The 20,543-nt window shown below is 33.4% G+C and overlaps 1 protein-coding gene and 1 pseudogene across 2 annotated transcripts; both read left to right on the forward strand.

The window, feature by feature from the left end:
* Positions 1-5,762: 5,762 nt before the first annotated feature.
* LOC143613766 (auxin transporter-like protein 4) lies at positions 5,763-9,694 on the forward strand (annotated as a pseudogene). The gene is made up of 7 exons (XR_013150177.1): positions 5,763-6,298; positions 7,250-7,435; positions 7,696-7,808; positions 7,881-8,161; positions 8,260-8,467; positions 8,547-8,804; positions 9,286-9,694. The product of XR_013150177.1 is annotated as an auxin transporter-like protein 4 (transcript).
* A 6,995-nt stretch (positions 9,695-16,689) lies between these two features.
* LOC143613773 (receptor-like protein EIX1) lies at positions 16,690-19,350 on the forward strand. Its single transcript, XM_077087391.1, has one exon. The coding sequence runs from the start codon at positions 16,690-16,692 to the stop codon at positions 19,348-19,350; it is 2,661 nt and encodes an 886-aa protein (XP_076943506.1).
* The last annotated feature ends 1,193 nt before the right edge of the window (positions 19,351-20,543 follow it).

Here is a 20,543-nt window from a genome sequence, read left to right on the forward strand (position 1 = left end):
ATGTTTTTTTATTTAATAAATTAACAAACATACAATTTTTGTTTGTTCAGTTGTTGAAACGAACGAACGAACACGAACACAAGTTTGTTCATCCATTTATGTTTGTAAACGTCCGTTTATTTTCTTTTATTTATGCCATTTATTTACGTTCGTTTATGTTCGTTTTTAAATTTTATAAATACAGAAGTAGGTATATTTATAAAAAAATATTTAGTTGTTCGTTAACGAACACAAACATGCCCCCTTTCGTGTTCGTTTACAGGCTTAATTGCAGCCTTTATAACATATACAGTTGATCAACTTAAAGTAACTACTTGTATGGTTGTTATTAAAATATGCAACGCAGATTGATTATTATGCATAACCATAAACCAAAAAAGTTGCATTAAACATTAAACCATACTCAGAAGTATGAAAATGCAATACATGAGCTATCAATCTTGGCTACTGAAAAATACTCTTTTCACACATCTTCTATACATCAAGTAAAAATAATATATAATACAAAAAGGTGTGCCCTTTTTCAGTTAAATCATCACGCAAAATAAGATCACATTCACAAACATGAGTTGTTATGCACTGTCGATGCGCGCTTTTGTTTTAAAACAAGAGTTATACATCTAACAATCAAAATGTTAATAATTATATAATAATAACAACAACAACAATAATACCTGCTACAATCGTGTTAAATTAAAAGGTCATCTAGTACACTTAAAGCAACTCCGTCGGTGACACAAATCAAGCCGCCGGAAACAATTTTCCGTCCCCGTGCTTTAGGCTTCGCTTCTTCCACCCTTACATTTCCCGAGTTGCTACACAATAACAGATCTGATCAAATATGCCAAATTTATGAATTTTACATGAATCGCAATTAAACATTAAAAATTGTGTGAATTGATTACCTTGTAAGAGAGGATTGCGTCTGAAAAATGAAATGGTTAAGCAGTAAGAACACACCTGCGAGAATGTCCACGCATTCTTCAGCAATCATTGTCAATATCAGTTTCGGTGCACTATTCCTTAATTTCCTTTTTAAGCCTGTCATGATTGAACAAATGTAACCGAGCCATATACTTGGTGGAATGTATTTTACAAATCAATAAACAAAAGTATGCAAAATTGCATCATTTTGAGATGATTTTGTATATAAATAAAGTAGATAAACTAATTCTAATGCAATAAAAACTCACCCAAATCAATAGGTTCATGAGCCATTGTCTCGCTAAATAAAGTCTTAACAAAGTTGCTGATAATTTCTTAAAGAACACCAACACCACTCGCCGGTTGCAAAAAAAATATAAAGTCCACTGAAATACATTTGTCTGCTGCATCATGTAAAGAAGTAATTCAGCATACACAATTAAATGAAACAAAAGACCAACTAACATGTTTAATTTGCTCACCACTATGGTCATCTTTTCCACAGAATCCATTTTCAAACAGACATGAAACCAATTACAATCACTTTTCTTCCAACATCTTCATTGTCAACTCCCATGGCCATGGGTATAAAACTTTATTGCTGGGGACATTTTCACTGTGCGCATCTGCTTGGAAGAAAAATAAGTTATGGAAAAACTCTAAAGCATGAGTTGTTAAAGATACTGTAGAAAATCTGTTACCATTGCAAGGAAACTTTAATTTCATGTTACAAAAATATCTAACTTTGACTACTTGAAAGTCAATATTACTGAATCATATGATTCAGGATTTATCGTTCTTTAAACAGTTTAGAAAATCATGGGTTAAGTAAACCCGATCCAAATAAATTTGTGTCACAAATTACTAATAACTACTTTTGTATATATTAATTGATTAGATTGTATATTTCTTTTGTTTAGGGCTGTTCACGGCCAATCCATGTGAAATTACTTGGAAATTTAACTCACAGAAATAAATTAGAAACTCAATTACATGAACATTAAAGTTTGGAAACTTCAAACTAAATAATAACAACATGACTTGAACTCACATCTACTTGAAATTGAAAGCTTGCAAATCCCTATTCTAAGATGGATTCTGATGAAGAATTCGAAGAAGCTTACCTACCGATGAGAGAGAGAGAGAGACTCTGATGCGATGATGAGGTGAATCGATTTAGGGTTCTGTATCCGAATGAGGGCGGTGGTGAAGGAATGGAAGAGTTAGGGGTTTGAGAGGATATAGTTTGACCCGATCCAAACCCATCCGAAGACCCAAGACCCTCGAATTTTAAAGCTTAAACGGGGTTAAAAACGGGCTAAATCAAGGAGAGTTCACCGTTTACAAATGAAGCAATCTGGTGGCTTCCATTAAAAGGAGGGAGCGACCACATCGCGACACGTAGAATTTTAGGGTCTTCGTTTATTATATTTATAGATAATTGAAGAAAATGATTGGAGTTTACGAGATGCAATCCATACCATAATAGAATGTCTAAGTGGAAGACTATTTTTTTTAACGGTTTACAAATCTTTAAAATTAGCTATCGGGTAAATTCATTATATCATAATACACTATTTTCTAATTCGGAGAATTACCCTCATCTAAAATCAATGCCCGTGAACGCTCATCGGAAGGTACGACAAGTGCGTTAAGATAAAACTCATTCAGCTAAAGATCCGACTAGTGGACGACTATTTAAGTGCCATGCCAATTTATAAAGTTATTTATCTTTATAAACGTTGTTACTTTTATAAATATCGTTCTTTTTTGATTTCTTAAATAAAAAGTTCCAAAAATTTTTAATAAAATATAACTTTGCCTGTATTAAAATATAAAATAATATATTTCTATTAATAAATTTAATCAACTAAAAATAAAATATATAAAAAGAACATTAAAATGATAGTTACTAACTTACTATTTTCGAACAAACAAATATTATTACTGTTAAAAGAATCAATGTATGTAATGACAGTCATAAATACAAAGTATATCGTATATTTAAATCCCTGTCTAGAATAAGAATATCTACCCTCTACAAATTTAATAACACACTTAGCATGTGCAGAGAGAATTTAATATCCATATCTGTCGCAAAAGGTATTAAATTATATTGTTGGCTTATTTTAAAGGTTTGAGAGATATATTGTATCAATTAAACCAAATCTTTTAACTTCTTTTTAAGCGACGTGCTTGAAACCACCCCCAACATTTGAGAGAGCATTTTTGTAAAAATGAATATCAAAAATTTATATTGATTTTTACGCTTCATATATAACTCATCAATGTTTAAACTTGAAATATATTTGTTTTTATGTGGTGATGATCAATTAAATAGTTAGCTTAGATCATTTATTTCAAACAATATTAGTGTTTCAATGTCCTATATTTAATTGATCACTAATGTCTTGAAATTGGTTTTTCTTCCCCTCAAATATGGATAACGCTATTATTAATAGAATTTATTGGTTGGATGTGTATTAAAATACCAACAAACAAAAGATGAAAATGCATTTTTAATGTTTCTTTTTTGATTTGTTTTTGGGATTTGATTTTTCATTATTTGGAAATACAAAACCTTATCAAACACCTTAGTATCATTAGATGAAAATTTTATCGATTAAAAAAAGGTCTAAAAACAAAACAACCAATTTGTTGTGATTCGTCGGTGATTTATCAATGAACGATAAAAAATTAGCGTCGAATCAAGCAACTTGACCAACATTAAAAAGATGTTTTGAGTTTTAAATCTTCGTTGGCTCTTTAGTTAACAATCACTGATGGAACTTTAGACATTTAATTTTAGAACATAAAGAAAAGAGATATTAAAGCTCTTAAGTAAGAAAATACACTGAAATCATTTCCGATAAGGTTCCTTAAATCGATGGATTACTAGATTTCTAAGGAAATTTTATTAACATATCATCGATGATTGGTATCTTCACTAACCCATAAACGTCATTATTACCATAGAAGGACGTTCAAATTTGTAATATTATAATCAAGTAGCCAATAATAACTATTACACATTCTTAAGGGACGGGTAATATATTACAATACCCGTAACCTATAATAAATTATATAAATCATTTGAGATGATTAAAATTTTATATTTTGTGACCGTGAATCGATTATCGTTTTTATCTTAATTAGCAGTTAAATGTATTATCAAAATTGTTTTTGATAGAAAATTTCATTTACAAAACATTACATAAGATGAAGTTGAGTTTAATAAATACATTTTAATTGTTAATCAACTTCCTTATTAAATTTTATCTTACTATTTTACTATACTAAGAAAAGAAACCCTCTAATGTCACATAACTCTAGCTCTTCTTCATCTTGTATGACACTACATGAGCCTTTCTAACATCTCACCTTATCACATGTCAACTAATAAATAATAGTTGCAACTAATAAATACTAATAACAAATATGGAATAAAAATAAAATTTCAAAAGACATTTCTTTAAATAGTAGTATACTACATTTAATATATAGTATTTAATAATAGTATTTTTGGAGATTTATAAACAATAACTTCTCAATTTTCATCATTACATGTAATATGTAATTTTAGTCATATAAACTATTTGGAGATTTATCAATTATATCGTTGTCATTTTTCAACCCGTATACATTCTTTAAATATTAGCATACTACATTTAATATATAGTATTTAATAATAGTATTTTTGAAGATTTATGAGCAATAACTTCTCAGTTTTCATTATCATATGTAATACGCAATTTTAATCATATAAATTATTTAGAGATTTATCAATTATATCGTTGTCATTTTCCAACCTGTAGACATTTCTTTAAATAATAGTATACTACATTTAATATATAGTATTTAATATTAGTATTTTTGGAGATTTATGAACAATAACTTTTCAGTTTTCATTATTATATGTAATACGTAATTTTAGTCATATAAACTATTTAGAGATTTATCAATTATACCGTTGTCATTTTCCAGCCTGTAAACATTTATTTAAATAATAGTATTCTACATTTAATATATAGTATTTAATAACAGTAATTTTGGAGATCTATGAACAATAACTTTTCAGTTTTCATTATTATATGCAATACGTAATTTTAGTTATATAAACTATTTAGAGATTTATCAATTATACCGTTGTCATTTTCTAACCCGTAAACTTTCTTTAAATAATATTATACTACATTTAATAATAGTATTTTTGGAGATTTATGAACAATAACTTCTCAGTTTTCATTATTATATGCAATACGTAATTTTAGTCATATAAACTATTTAAAGATTTATCAATTATACCATTGTCATTTTCCAACCCGCGTGGCGTAATACACGGTTGTCTAACATAGTACAAAATAAATAAATAAATAAAATTTGAACTTTCTTTTAACAAAAATGTAACCTTTTATTTTCTTTTATGTTGGAAAAACAGACTAAAGTTTATGTAACATCAGTTTCATTTACTCCACAAAGAAAAACCGCACAAGATTCTGTCTGTATGCAGTCATTGTAACAGAAAATTTACAGAGACAAAGAAACATGAAAAATAGCCCACTTTTCTCCCCTGCAAAAAGCCACTCACATTTTCCCTCTTTAAAACCTCATCAATGCCTCTTCATGCTTCCCTCATTCTCTCTTCACTCTACACCAAACCCATCATTCCTAGAGAGAGAAACTAGAGTGAGAGTACAAAAGATCACAAAAAAGAACGAAGGTTCTCACTTGGGTATGCTTCTTTAACTGCTAAATGTCAGAAAGTTTTGATTTTTATCATGATTTACTTGAGGTTTTTTAGGGGTTTAGTTATAATTAGTGTTTTAAGTTAAAGTTGTATCAATCTTGGGAAATTGGAATCAACATCATCATCACAGATTCAGGGTCATGTTGTTTTTGGATAAATATAGTCAAGAAACATGTGATGTAAAATTTTCTTGCACAATTTTGATGCTAAAATCACTCAATTTTTTCAAGATTTTTGGGGTGTTTTGTACATGTGTAAGCAGACAGCTATGAGTAGTTTATGACTTTATGTTACTTTATTTCATCAGTTACTTGCATTGATTCACATACTTCCTGCCACCAAACATAATAATGGCAAAGGTGGAGGCTTTTACTGCTCCTTAAATACTGTGATGTGTTTGCAGTTTGCAGATATCTTTCATAAGTGACAGAAGTAAGAAACAGAGCAAAAATGGTTCCTAACAATCAAGCTGAAGAAGCCATAGTTCCAGGGGAAATGAAGGGTTCAATTGAGCAAGAAAATGGTGAAGGAGAGGTAGGGGTAGATCAGTCAATGTCTGGTTTCAAGAACTTTCTTTGGCATGGTGGTTCTGCTTATGATGCCTGGTTCAGTTGTGCTTCAAACCAGGTAATTTACCAAAATACCCAAAAATATTCCAAATTCTAATCTTGCTTCTACTAGTTTTTTTCTTTAATCTTTTTGAGTTAATTGGTTAGCAGGGTACTATGGTTGGGCATGTAAAAAGTAGAATCTTTTATTGGGAATTTACGAAAAATTAGAATATTATATTGGTTAGCAGGGTATTGGTAGTCGGATAACTGGTTGTGATGGTTAGACCAAGTGATTTGGGTTAACGCCCTCACTCTTACCAAAATACCCAAAAACATTCCAAATTCTAATCTTGCTTCTACTAGTTTTTTTCTTTAATCTCTTTTAGTTAATTGGTTAGCTACTATGGTTGGGCATGTAAAAAGTAGAATCTTTTATTGCGAATTTATGAAAAATTAGAATATTATATTGGTTAGCAGGGTATTGGTAGTCGGATAACTGGTCGTCATGGTTAGACCAAGTGATTTGGGTTAACGCCCTCACTCCACATCATCAAAGAAGGCGCCATACACCTTTTCACTTTGTGATAGGGGGCGCCCTGCTTTAATGGGGATAGGGGCTTAATTGCTCAAATATGTGGGGACATGTCTTTTTTTAACCTATCAAACCAATTTTACACATTTTATTAAAAATAAGTTTAAACAATAATTGTGTTGTTAGTTAAAACATTTTGCCTTGTTTTATTAAAAAGTTAGTGAAATCCTCCATGCCTACGTGGCAGTGACTTGCCAGAACCTTTTTAAAACCCACTGGACCTTGTACTCTCTTTGTACAAAAAATTGAATCTAACCTTATATTACAAAAAAAAAAAATCTTTTACCTAAATACACACTAGAGCTTGTCTCTATTTTTACTAAAAATGAATGTAATTGGTTAACTGATTAGCAGGGTCTTGGTGAACCAGTGAGTTTTCGGGTAACGGGCTGTTAAAAATTTAATAATTTTTTGTTTCTTGTTTTGGAATTTCAGGTGGCTCAAGTGCTCTTGACTTTGCCATACTCTTTCTCTCAATTGGGTATGCTTTCAGGAATCATATTACAAGTGTTTTATGGTCTTCTTGGAAGCTGGACTGCTTATCTCATCAGTGTTCTCTATGTGGAGTATAGAGCCAGAAAGGAGAAAGAGAATGTTAGCTTCAAGAACCATGTGATTCAGGTCAAAATCCAATCTTTTTTACAGTTTAATAATTTAACCAGGAAAAAAATCAGTATCTAATCATGGGTGTTGTCCACAATCTGTTTCCATGACCTTTTGTACCATGTGCTTGTAAATTTGTACTTTAGTTCTAGACAAATGCATTAAACAATTTGAACTTCATCTGATGCATGTGATTCTTGCTCCTACATGCCCTACATGATTCATTTTCTTATGACACATACATGCCATACATACTTACACACATTAGTTTTATGCAGTGGTTTGAAGTGCTAGATGGGCTTTTGGGCCCACACTGGAAAGCTGTGGGGTTAGCCTTTAACTGCACCTTCCTTCTATTTGGCTCTGTCATACAACTCATAGCTTGTGCAAGGTCAGTTATTTTGTTGTAAACATTGTTTTTATGTGACATTTGGATGTTAAAACTTAAATCTTGTGTATGCAGCAATATATACTACATAAATGATAATTTGGACAAGAGGACATGGACATATATATTTGGAGCTTGTTGTGCTACAACTGTCTTCATACCCTCTTTCCACAACTACCGAATTTGGTCTTTTCTCGGGCTCGGTATGACCACATACACCTCTTGGTACTTAGCATTGCAGCCCTGGCCCATGGCCAGGTTGAACATGTGGTTCATTCGGGCCCCACAAAGCTCGTCTTGTACTTCACCGGAGCCACAAACATACTCTATACTTTTGGTGGACACGCGGTCACAGTGTTAGTGAATCCGTCCCTAATATAAACCAGATTTTTTTTTCAGTTACTTGAGGATAAATGGATAATTTTAATGATTAGAGTTACATGTTTTTTTGCAGTGAAATAATGCACGCGATGTGGAAGCCGCAAAAATTTAAGTACATATATTTGTTTGCTACATTATATGTATTCACATTAACACTCCCATCAGCTGCTGCTATGTATTGGGCCTTTGGTGATCAACTTTTAACTCACGCTAACGCGTTTGCTCTTCTACCACGAACCCGTTTTCGTGACGCAGCGGTTATCCTGATGCTGATCCACCAGGTGCGGTTCATTAAATAGTTAATTGACTGTATGACATGCTTAAGTTTTAATTCTAGTATTGAACTTTTTTTTTTGGCAGTTTATAACATTCGGTTTCGCGTGCACACCATTGTATTTTGTGTGGGAGAAAGTGGTGGGGATGCATGATACAAAGAGCATATGTTTACGGGCTTTAGCTAGGTTGCCCGTTGTGATACCGATATGGTTCCTAGCCATTATCTTCCCGTTTTTTGGTCCGATCAATTCAGCTGTTGGGGCTCTGTTAGTTAGCTTCACCGTCTACATTATCCAGGCTCTAGCACATATGCTCACTTACCAAAAGGCTTCCGCTCGCCAGGTAATGATTTCACAGTCTCAAACGGATAAAAAAAACTATCAAACTGGTCAAATATCTTTGTTCAAAGATTTAGATTATTATTTGTAATAATAATAATATATATATTTTTAAAGGAACAAAAAGTGTTTTCTGGGTCGGCCCGTTTCAACCTCTAATGACTCCTTTCAACGAATATGACGTTATGTTGACAATACTGACATCAACTTGTACCAAATAAAACCAATGCAACTCTCAAATTATTAGACTACTTCACATGATTAGTTTTGAGATAATGAAATGGACCTTGTATATTAAAAATAAGGTGTTTGACAAACTATGGTGATATTTCATTATCATTGATTTATAAGCTTAAGTGCATCAGTCACACTCTTGCTATTATTGCACTTTGTATCATTCTCAACAATTAACATTGAGTTGGCTGGCTAATTGACCCACTTATCATAAAAATATTAAACTTGTTTTTGTTTCCCTTTTTGTGCAGAATGCGGCGGAGAAGCCACCGTTCTTTCTACCAAGCTGGACCGCCATGTACATAGTCAACATATTCATTGTGGTTTGGGTTCTTGTGGTCGGGTTTGGGTTCGGAGGGTGGGCTAGCATGACAAACTTCATCAATCAAGTCGACACATTCGGTCTGTTTGCGAAGTGTTACCAATGCAAGCCGCCACCATCGGCGCCTCATAACCATTAAGTTTGATTGATTTTGGTTGGTTGGCTGGTTGTTTTTCTTTGACATGGTGTTGGTTTTAGTCTAGTGATAATATATGGTGTAGTAGTGTGCAAAATGGTGGATGATGAATTTAGTCATGTTGAAATATAAACATAGGTTTGTTTTTATTTTGTTATGACATTTTTATGAATATATCAAGTTAAAGTCCTTTTGATAGTTAGATTGATTATGATTTACGGGTAAATAATAGTAAACAACATATATAAGACCAACCAAAAACATGTGCAAAACACTTTAAACATAGGTATAACTAGTGTTATTATTATGACTATTAATTATTAAATTAAATTAGAGTAACTAATAACTATTCTCAATACTATATAATTCTATTAACACATCATATGTTCGAGTTAACATAATTACATAAACTTATACATCTTTAACAGTGACGGATCTAGAAACTAATTTCAGGGGTAGCGTAATTTTCTTTTTTTAAAAATACATTAAGAAATTTTTTTTACCGGTTTTGCGTTTACGGGGCCTGACTATCTTTCGCACGTAGCGAAGCCCAGTAACACGTTTTGTTTGTGCAGGTAGGGCTGACATATCGTGTATACCCGTACACGATAAGACACGAACACGATAAAACACGAACACGAAATGGGTATACCTGTACACGACACGAAAACTTTTCGTGTACCTGTATCCTAAACACGAACACGAACATGTTAATACCTGTATACACGATAATACACGATAAGAGCTGTTTAGTAACACATATTTGACAACCTGTTTAGGGAAATAAAAGTCGTTAAAAGTTCATAAAAGTCTTAAAATAAAACATAAATCCATGATCCTTAACAATTTTAAGACAAAAAACCATAGAAGTAAACAATAACAAGCAAACAAAAGTCGTTGAAAGTTCATAAAAGTCTTAAAAATAAAGCATCCGAATTCTAATCAAACAACATCAAGTTCCAAACTTCCAAGCTCCAATTGGTCTTTCTTCTCAAATCTTCAATTCCAAGCAAGCAAACAATCAAACCTACACACAAAATAAGTATAGTCAATTAGTCATATTAATCATATGGACAATTGGGTATATTCATATAGTTTTATCAAGCAACATTACTAAGTAGAAGGAAGCACCGGCGGGCGGCGGCGGCTTTGACAACGGAGAGGAGAAACTGAGAAAGTCCGGTGAGGAAGTGGTGCCGGCTGAGAAGTGGTGGCAGAGGAATCACCGGAGAAGGGCGGCGGGCGAAGAGAGGTTTAGCAGGAGAAGTGGTGGCGGCGATGGAGAAGTGAGTTAGGGTTTGGAAACGTAAAAGTGGAAAAGTGAAAGTGGAAACGGGAGTTAGGGTTTGGGGATAAATGGATAATAATAGTTTATAATTATAATATTATATATATATATATATTTAATTATAAAAATCTAACCAGATACTTACAGGTAAACAGGTATTTTACCTGTTTAGACACGAAAATTAACAGGTAAATTCATGTCTACCTGTTTAGTATACGAAACATGTTAAGGCCTTACCGTTACCTGTTAAAGTCGCGTAGGTACGTGTCGTGTATTCGTGTCTCGTGTATAAATTGCCAGCCCTATGTGCAGGTGTCTGGTTACGCGTTTGGCGCGTCTCGGGCTCGGCTTCGTGTTACAAGCGTACCTGCGCCCAGTTAACCCATTTGCAATGACATATCAAAACAAGTTGGTTTATAATGGGCGCATCAAAATAACCTAAACTTGTTTGCTTAATGATATTGAAAATTATTCAAACTTATTAACTTACTAATACAATGATTTTGTTAATATCTTTCGATCAGATCAAACACATATTGTTAATGAGTAGTTATAGAGTTTACTCAACAAAAATAAAAGAGTAGCTCATGTTTGAACTTAAAGTTAGAATATTTAAACTTGGTGATAAACCGATGTCATCGTTTTCTTTTCTTTGACGTTTAAAAAAGTTGCTAATAAGAGGTTGTACTCATCTTTAAAGTTCCCTAAACAAAATTTGAACCAAACTCCTAATATCAATTCCAATTAATTACAATTTAAATATAACCCTAAATACCTAATCAATTCTAATTTAAACATAAACCCTAAATTCCAAATTAACTCCAATTTAAACATAAAATAAAGGCTAAATCCCTTATTAATTACAATTTAAATATAATCCTAAATACCTAATCAATTCCAATTTAAACATAAACCTAAATTCCAAATTAACTCCAATTTAAACATAACCCTAAATCCCTAAATACGAGAAATCTTACCGGAAAGGAGAGGTCGGAGGTGGAGTGGTTGAGTGAGGTCAGGAGGTGGCTGGTGGCGAACGGAGGTGGAGGTGGTGGCAGCCGTGGTGAACTGGTGGTGTGTGGTGAGCAGAGTCTAGAGAGACAGAGCTGTCGGCTGTGTGCCCGTGTTCACAATATCCGGTCTTTTTTTAATTGTTAAACTTAAAAGGATTATTTAGGTTACTGGTTTTTTTGGTTTGGCCTTTATAATTTAAGTGAGATTTTGTAGGGTTTAAGTATTAAATTGGTTGGGCTTAAAATACATAGGGGTAACACTATCTTTTTTTCCGGGGTAACGAAACACGAAAATCGACCAAAATTTTTTTTTTACACTACCGGTGAAACGTTGAGGGGTAGCGGAGGCTACCCCTCCTCATTAGCTAGGTCCACCACTACATCTTAATAAGTATAAATAAAATAGAGTAATCTATAAAAGATATTATTAAAATCAAGCTAAATAAAAAATATATATACATAAGGAAACTTAAAAGAATATCCGGGGGAACGCCCAACACAAACTCTAAAGCTAACGTGGTACAGGCAAAGACAATATAGTCTGGTCAGGGTAAGATAACAGGACTCTCCAAATTGAAACAAAAAAAAGTTGTCGTTCTAAAATAAAAGAATATTTCTTTTTATTATAAGAAAATCTAATAAGCCTTTTCAGTTTCTACTAACTAGTGGATTTTCCCGCGCTACGCTGCGGGCATCAGTCGGTATCGGTTTGGTTTGTTATTTTACATGTACGATATCGACACTCGGTATACCTACTAGCAAAGAAAACAAAAAAACAAAGTCATGGTAAGCCTAGTAGGAAATGGAAACATGTTTTGCATGCCGGTACCGGTTCCAATAATACCAACACCGGTATCAGTATTGTTTGATTTGGTTCGCTAGGCTAACCGACACTTGATAGTTGATATAGTTTATGATGTTGAAAAATGTTTTATATCGAACACAATTTCATTTTTAATAAAATTTATAATGAAATATCGAGAGAGAAAATTATCAATCACAACCACTTATTTAGGTTTTCTTTTTTTAAAGAAGTTACCGACATACGTAGTAAGAAAAATTGTGAAATTTTAACATAAAAACTTTAAAATATAAAAGCAAAATTAATTACATAGATTCGTTATGAAGGCCATAAGCATTCAAACAAAGATATAAAACAAAATTATTCATTTAAATCAATACCATTTGATATGTATTATTTGACATTGTATTATAATGATAACTAAAAACTTAAATATAGCCGTAGTGCTCGGTTTCGAGATCAAACCTTCGTGTTGGAAATGCACTAACTTAACAATAAAGCAACCATTATTTTTTGTTAGTTCTTCTAATTTAAGACCTATACAAACCCAAACAAATTTCAGAAAATAAAAAAAGCATGAAACATGGTAGATACTCAAAGATTACACAGCAGATACGGAAGCTAAGCAAACTACAGGGACTTACTTTGCAACTTTTGAATTCTATTGGGCTCAATATGCACATACAAAACTGTTACTGTAGCAGCTCTATTTCCTTTCATATCTATAATATATATAAACGAAATCTCTAAAATCCTATGTGTCGCAATACGGTCGTTTCACTCTTTTATGGAAGCCACCAGATTGCTTGATTTTTAAAGGAATATTGGTTTTAAATAATCCTAACTATGCTCTATTGATAAATATCAGTCCCAACTTTACACTTGTCTGCCGGCAGTCCCAACTATTGGTGTATTTGTTTATAACAGGCCACGACTAACGAATGACTAACTCCGTTAGTGATTTGCTGATGTGGCACGCCTAGTTGTCAAAATTTGCTTACGTGGCAGCTTAGGTGGCAACCCCAACAACATAAATCCATCATCTTCTTACCTCCACCATCTGTAACTCCTCAACCTTTTTTACTTAACGGCCACCCCTTCCACTACCAGCCATCACCGCAACGCCAGACTCTTTCCGCCACCACTGCCGCTACCTAATAGCAATTCAAGGTTTTTTTTTCATAAATTTAAGTCATTTTTATGTGTTTCAATTTCATAAAAATGCATTTAACTAAACTTCTCAATCTAACCCTAATTATACTCAAATCATGTCTAAATCCCAAATTCCAAAGACTTAACATATCATCATATATTAAAAATTAAAAAAATGATGAATTTTCATTTGGGCATTTAACAAACACCTGGTGTGCATAATCTTACCAGCATCAATTACACCACCCCAATCAGTAGCTCCATCTTTCTGAAACTGGTTCAAGTCCCAAGTACCCGAAACCCATTTCGGATCTTCAAATTTCACACCCAATTCCGCCACGTCAACAGCCACCGGAGCTCCGTTTCCACCCTCATCGGAATCTTTCTTCTCTTCAACAGCAATGGCGGCTCTAGACCCATTTTCAGTGGCTTTAACCGACGCAAGATTGAGTCTTTGAGGCTTAAGAATGATGAATGGATTAATTGGGAAGTGGGTTTTGGAGGATGAACAGAAAGATGGAAGATTTGTGGGTGTTTCCATCATCTTCTTACTTGCCACATAAGCAAAATTTGACAACTAGGCGTGCTACATCAGCAAATCACTAACGGAGTTAGTCATCCGTTAGTCGCGGCCCGTTAAAAACAAATACACTAATAGTTGGGATTGTCAGCAGACAAGTGTAAAGTTGGGACTGATATTTACCAATAGGACATAGTTGGGATTATTTAAAACCAATATTCCATTTTTAAATGGAGGTCTCTCATTGATTTAACCCAAATTCATGGGTATGGGTCTTACCAAAACCAGATAGCTCTTAAACGGTTTATAACATCTCATTAAATTAAAAATTAATCTTATCAATTATTTGATATGAAAATCCTATAAAATAGGGATATACTAAAATTTAATATCCAATTTAAAAAGAAAAAGATATTATTTATAATTAATAAACAATTTTATAGTAAAAAACATAAGCGGGTCATGGGTCACCGAATCCAGATAGCTTTTAAATGGGTTATAGCATATCATTTATTTATGAAACCCTTTCATCATCAAACCCTAAGTATATTATTAACTTTATTACAATAAAGAAAATTAAAATCCAAAAAATAAATATTAAAAAACGAAAAATGTAACATAACCATTCTCTCAAGCAATCGGATTGCTTTATTGTAAATGAAGATTTCTCATGCATTTGACCCGAATTCACGGGTAAAGGTCTCACCAAACCAGATAGCTCTTAAACGGGTTATAACATTTCACTATATTAAAAATTAATCTCATAAAATATTTGATATGAAAATCATATAAAATAGGGATATACTAAAAATTAATATCCTATTTTATTTAAAAAAAGATATTATTTATAATTAAGAAACAATTTTATAATAAAGAAAATAAACGGGTAATTGGTATCACCAAACCCAGATAGCTTTTAAACCGGATTATAACATATCATTTATTTGTGAAACCATTTTATCATCAAGCCTCAAATATATTAATTATTAAATTTCTTATAATAAATAAAATTAAAATCCAAATATACATATAAATATTAAAAACGAATAATATAAAACAACCCCCGTAATACGGGGGATAAAATCTAGTATAGTATATTGCAAACATGTATATAGTCCAATACTCCTATATCTCAACCTAATGTGGTTAACAATTGGGTCAAACGTAGTGGGCCACTAAGAAATATGCTTGGGCTTTTGCTACTTTATATTTTGATCCAGGATTGTTTATTGATTTTTGGAGTTAATTACACATTTACACGGATTGTTATCACATTGTCACTATAGCCATATTGTTGTTGGTTCATAAGTTTCATTTGTTACACTCTTGGTCTTGTTGTTTACTCAAATGCAACACAATATATTCTTGGAGTGGATAATGTTAAAAGTTTCTACTAAGGTCTTCTGAAACCATATTTGTATTGTATCCTTATATTTACATGCATGAAAAAAAATCATAACAAAACCCTAAATCTAGGTTGATAACCATAGCTAAGTTATGCAAAAACCTATTAGATAGCTAAAGTAAATAGGGTATCGCATAATGGAATTGGTATTAGGAACATGAACTCACAGACACGAACTTGACACGTTGATTTGGCTAACACCCAAACACGTTTGTTATTATTGAGAAACTTCACAAAACTCAATTACAATCTATATACCTAAAGCATGGGTATTTATAATCTAACCTATCACGTTTATACTACAGCTAGGATTGTAAAATAATTGGACATAATAATTATACAAACAATTAAATCTATTCACATTTAATTGTTTATAATTGGCCACACCGTAAATTTTGTTACTTAACCTTGCACGTCAAGTAACGCTCTTGAACCGAAGTTCCCAACAGTCACCCCCGAAATTTCGAACTCGAAACCGACAAGTATTCAACTCCAAGTAATGGCGTGGACAACTTCACGGGCATGAGGGGGCGATGTTGCGCATATATTATAATTTTAAGTTATTTTAATTAATATAATAGCCAATTATTTTGCATTTCACATCTCACATCTCACATCTCACATCTCACATCTCACATGACCTTATTTATGTTCTGCTGTCCTAGTTTTCTAGCCCCTTGTTAAATGCTTTTTCTATAGTTATGCTATGTTATAAGGTTACAAAAAATATACAAATAGATAAACAACTCATTTCGGGTAGGTGGTGTTCCCTCAATAAAGTTATAAAAGAATATTTAATGCAAAAATAGCGTGTGGAAAATCTGTCACTAGGAAGTCTTGGTCTTTGGAGTAATAAAAACTCAAAATTGACCACAACAATATTAATAGCATTATGTCTATAGTGGACAGGCAGGATGTTGAGGCCGGCCTGCAATAGTTTGTTCCAATTTAATATATTATTTTTTATCAAACAACTAAACTAAGATCTCTTAACTTTCCTATTGCATAGATACAATGATGTGTATTCTTGCTTATTTGCTGCTATGCCCATTAGTTATGAGTGGTGGTGTTCTTACTTTGGGCCTCAAAAAAGATGTCAACGTGAGCTCTTGCATTCAGAAGGAGAGGCAAGCTCTACTTGACATTAAAGCCAACCTTACTGACCCAAATGGATATCTAGATGATTGGGGGAGCGAAGGAGAAAAAACGGATTGCTGCAAATGGTCGGGTGTCACTTGTGACAGCCTCACCGGCCATGTAATCAAACTTATTCTTTCTGTGGAAGGTACGGGTAAAATTAGTCCGTCATTACAAGTGTTAAATCAACTACAATATCTTGATATGAGTTTTACTAATTTTCAATTCAATCCTTTACCCAACGTTTTGGGTTCCTTGTCCAACTTACAACATTTGGATATTTCTGGTGCTAATCTGAGTGGACCTATTCCTCATCAGCTTGCCAATCTCTCTAACTTGCTTGAACTTGATCTTAGTGACAATCTTTTATGGGGTCCCATTCCTTTTTCCTCTAGGGATTTGACTTCTCTTATCAGCTTAGACCTCTCAAAAAATAAGCTCGGAGGTGCCATTCCAAAATCCTTTGGGAACTCTTCATCTTTAGCTCACCTGGATTTGTCACAAAACCTTCTTAATGGGTCATTGCCCAACTTTGTTGGTTGTTCTTCATTGATTACCTTGTACCTTGCTAACAATTCTTTAAGTGAAAGCATGCCTGACTTCGCAGGATGTACATCCTTGGCGATATTAGATCTTTCTAGTAATTTTTTAAGCGGAGACATGTCTAACAGTGTGGGTCTGCTTTCAAATCTAGACTTTCTTTATGTTAATCACAATTCTTTGAATGGAAGCATTCCTAACTTCATAGGGTGTCACTCCCTTTCATATTTAGACATGTCTAGTAATCAGTTTTTTGGTAATGTGCCAAACAGTTTGGGTCAGGTTTCAAAGCTTGGATATCTTGATTTTTCTTCCAACTCCCTTGAAGGTGTTATATCTGAAGTTCACTTTCTGAATCTCACCCAACTATATCATTTGGACTTGTCTTTCAATTCTTTAACATTAAACTTAAGCTTACACGACAGAATCCCTTTCCAATTATCAACAATAAAATTGCAATCTTGCAAGTTGGGACCTGGATTCCCATCGTGGATTAAAACTCAAGAGAATTTCGAATACATTGATATTTCGAATGCCGGAATATCAGATACCGTCCCTGACTGGTTTTGGGACCTTCCTGCTTATTTGAAGTTTCTGAACATCTCTTCAAATGAAATAAACGGTATGATACCAAATATCACGTCTTCTTTTAATGACTATCCTGGAATGGACTTGAGTAACAATCATTTTGAAGGAAGGGTACCGTCATTGCCTTCTAGTCTGGCCGCAATAAACCTCTCTGGAAACAAGTTCTCAGGAACACTTTCTTTCTTGTGTAACTTTGATACCGGTTTAACTTTTCTTGACCTCTCCACCAACTCATTTTCAGGGCGCATGCCTGATTGTTTGATGAAATTCCAAGAAAATCTAGTCATTCTTAGTTTATCAAATAACAATTTGTCTGGGGAAATTCCCTCTTCTTTGGGAATCTTGTCTAACCTGGAGGCATTGAATTTGCGAAAAAATGCATTTGTGGGTGAAGTGCCAACGTCCTTGAAAAACTGCACAAGACTAAGGTTTGTGGATCTTGGGGAAAACAAGTTATCCGGTGTCATACCAAAATGGATAGGTGAAGAACTTTCAGAGTTATATGTTCTTGATTTAGGATCCAATAGATTCTATGGGAGGTTACCGCCCCAGTTATGTTGGCTGCATAACCTTCATGTCTTTGACCTGTCTAATAATGGATTGTCAGGTAATATTCCTAGATGCTTTGATAACTTCACAGCTATGGCTAGAAGAAGTTTTGTGGATGATATGATCACTAGCCATACTTATTCATCCACAGCATCAACTCCATGCCGAATGTATTCTGGAGCTTCATGTACTCCGCCTAGTAAAGAGGCACAATTTTTAGACAGTGCATGGGTTACATGGAAAGGAACAAAACGTTCATTTGGAAGAAGTGGTTTGCAGCTACTGAAGAGTATTGATCTTTCAAGAAACAACTTATTTGGAAACCTTCCATACGAGATCACTGGTCTTTTTGAATTGGTTTCGTTAAATCTTTCTGACAACAAACTGCATGGGCAAGTCCCGAAAGATATGGGTCTGGTGAAGTCTCTTGAATCTCTTGACTTGTCAAGTAATGAGTTCTCTGGACATATTCCAGAGAGTTTGGCACAGTTAAATTTTCTGAGTTACCTTGACCTCTCCTTCAATAACTTGTCAGGAAGAATACCAACCGGTTCTCAACTCCAACGCTTCGATTATACCTCTTACAATGGCAATCCTCAACTTTGTGGACCTCCGCTTACACCGAGATGTGGGAGTTCACCTGTTGTTGAAAAGAAAGTTGTTAAAGAAGACGAAGACGACTCTTGGAAATCATATTACACAGGTATTGGGGCTGGATTTGCGGTTGGATTTTTGGGAATTTGTGGTGCTTTAGTTTTAAACGATCACTGTAGATATTTCTTCTTCGCGTCATTGAGTTACATGACGGATTGGATACATGTCATCGTGGTTGTGCATTTTGGCAAACTTAAAAAGATACTTTAGAAGGTGAGCAATGTGCAACTATGTAGAAAATGTATGCAGCGCAAGTTGTTTAGAGTGTGGAAATAAAAGTGTGATGGCAAATTGTGAGTTAATTATTTCATATATTAACCTCTAGTAGGCTGTAACCCTTTCAAAGCTATCGACCTGAGTCACACTAAGCGAAAATTATAAACCAAATGATATGCACGTAATGCTGGATGAGGATTGTGCCTTGCCAATGTGTAACCCATTCCCCTACTAACCCTTCCAGCATCCATATCTTCACCAAACTCACACACACCAACGTATTATACCTTGTAGCTTCCCACCCTTTGATAACTGAGATAGTATTGATCAATATATACATGACCATGTATTCCACCTAGAATTGAATTATCATGAAAATTAATACTACTCAAACCGAAATGAACCTATGTATTCTTGCTACAGACCTAATAAAAATCTCATAATGAACACCCTACCCTATGTTAAAGAAACGATTCCCAACCACCCCATAAACACAAATCCAGCAATGTCGTGGTTACCGAAATAGGGATTCATACTAATAAATTAGCCTAGACTTGTATTAATAAAATCACTTTTTTTAACACATACTATTTTACACCGGTAATCTAAATTACCGGTGCGTGAGACCTCACGTTTAAGAAGCAAGTGTCTTAGTTGCATATATGGATAAGGTAATATCTTTATATCTTAAAATAAATGAAACATTTAAAAGTTATTTGGTTGCTCTTCACATTTTCTCAAGCTATCAGATTGATTTATTTGTGAATGGAGACTTCTCATGCATTTGACCCGAATTCACATGTATGGGTCTCGCCAAACCTAAATAGCCCTTAAACGGGCTATAACATCTCATTATATTAAAAATTAATCTAACCAAATATTTGATATAAAAATCCTATAAAATAGGGATATACTAAAAATCAATATCCGATTTAAAAAAAATATATTATTTATAATTAAGAAACAATTTTATAGTAAAATAAATAAGCAGATCAAGGATCTCACCAAACTCAGATAACTTTTAAACCAGGTTATAACATCTCATATATTGTGAAACCCTTTCATTATCAAACCCTAAGTATACTGTTAACTTCCTTACAATATATAAAATTAAAATCTAAAAAATATATAGATATTAGAAGCGAATAATGCAAAACAATCCCCGTAATACGGGGAATAAAAGCTAA

The sequence above is a fragment of the Bidens hawaiensis genome, unplaced genomic scaffold, assembly GCF_021521415.1.
Source record: "Bidens hawaiensis isolate Kalapana, Puna unplaced genomic scaffold, B.hawaiensis_p1.1 tig00038131_1, whole genome shotgun sequence".
Taxonomy (NCBI): domain Eukaryota; kingdom Viridiplantae; phylum Streptophyta; class Magnoliopsida; order Asterales; family Asteraceae; genus Bidens; species Bidens hawaiensis.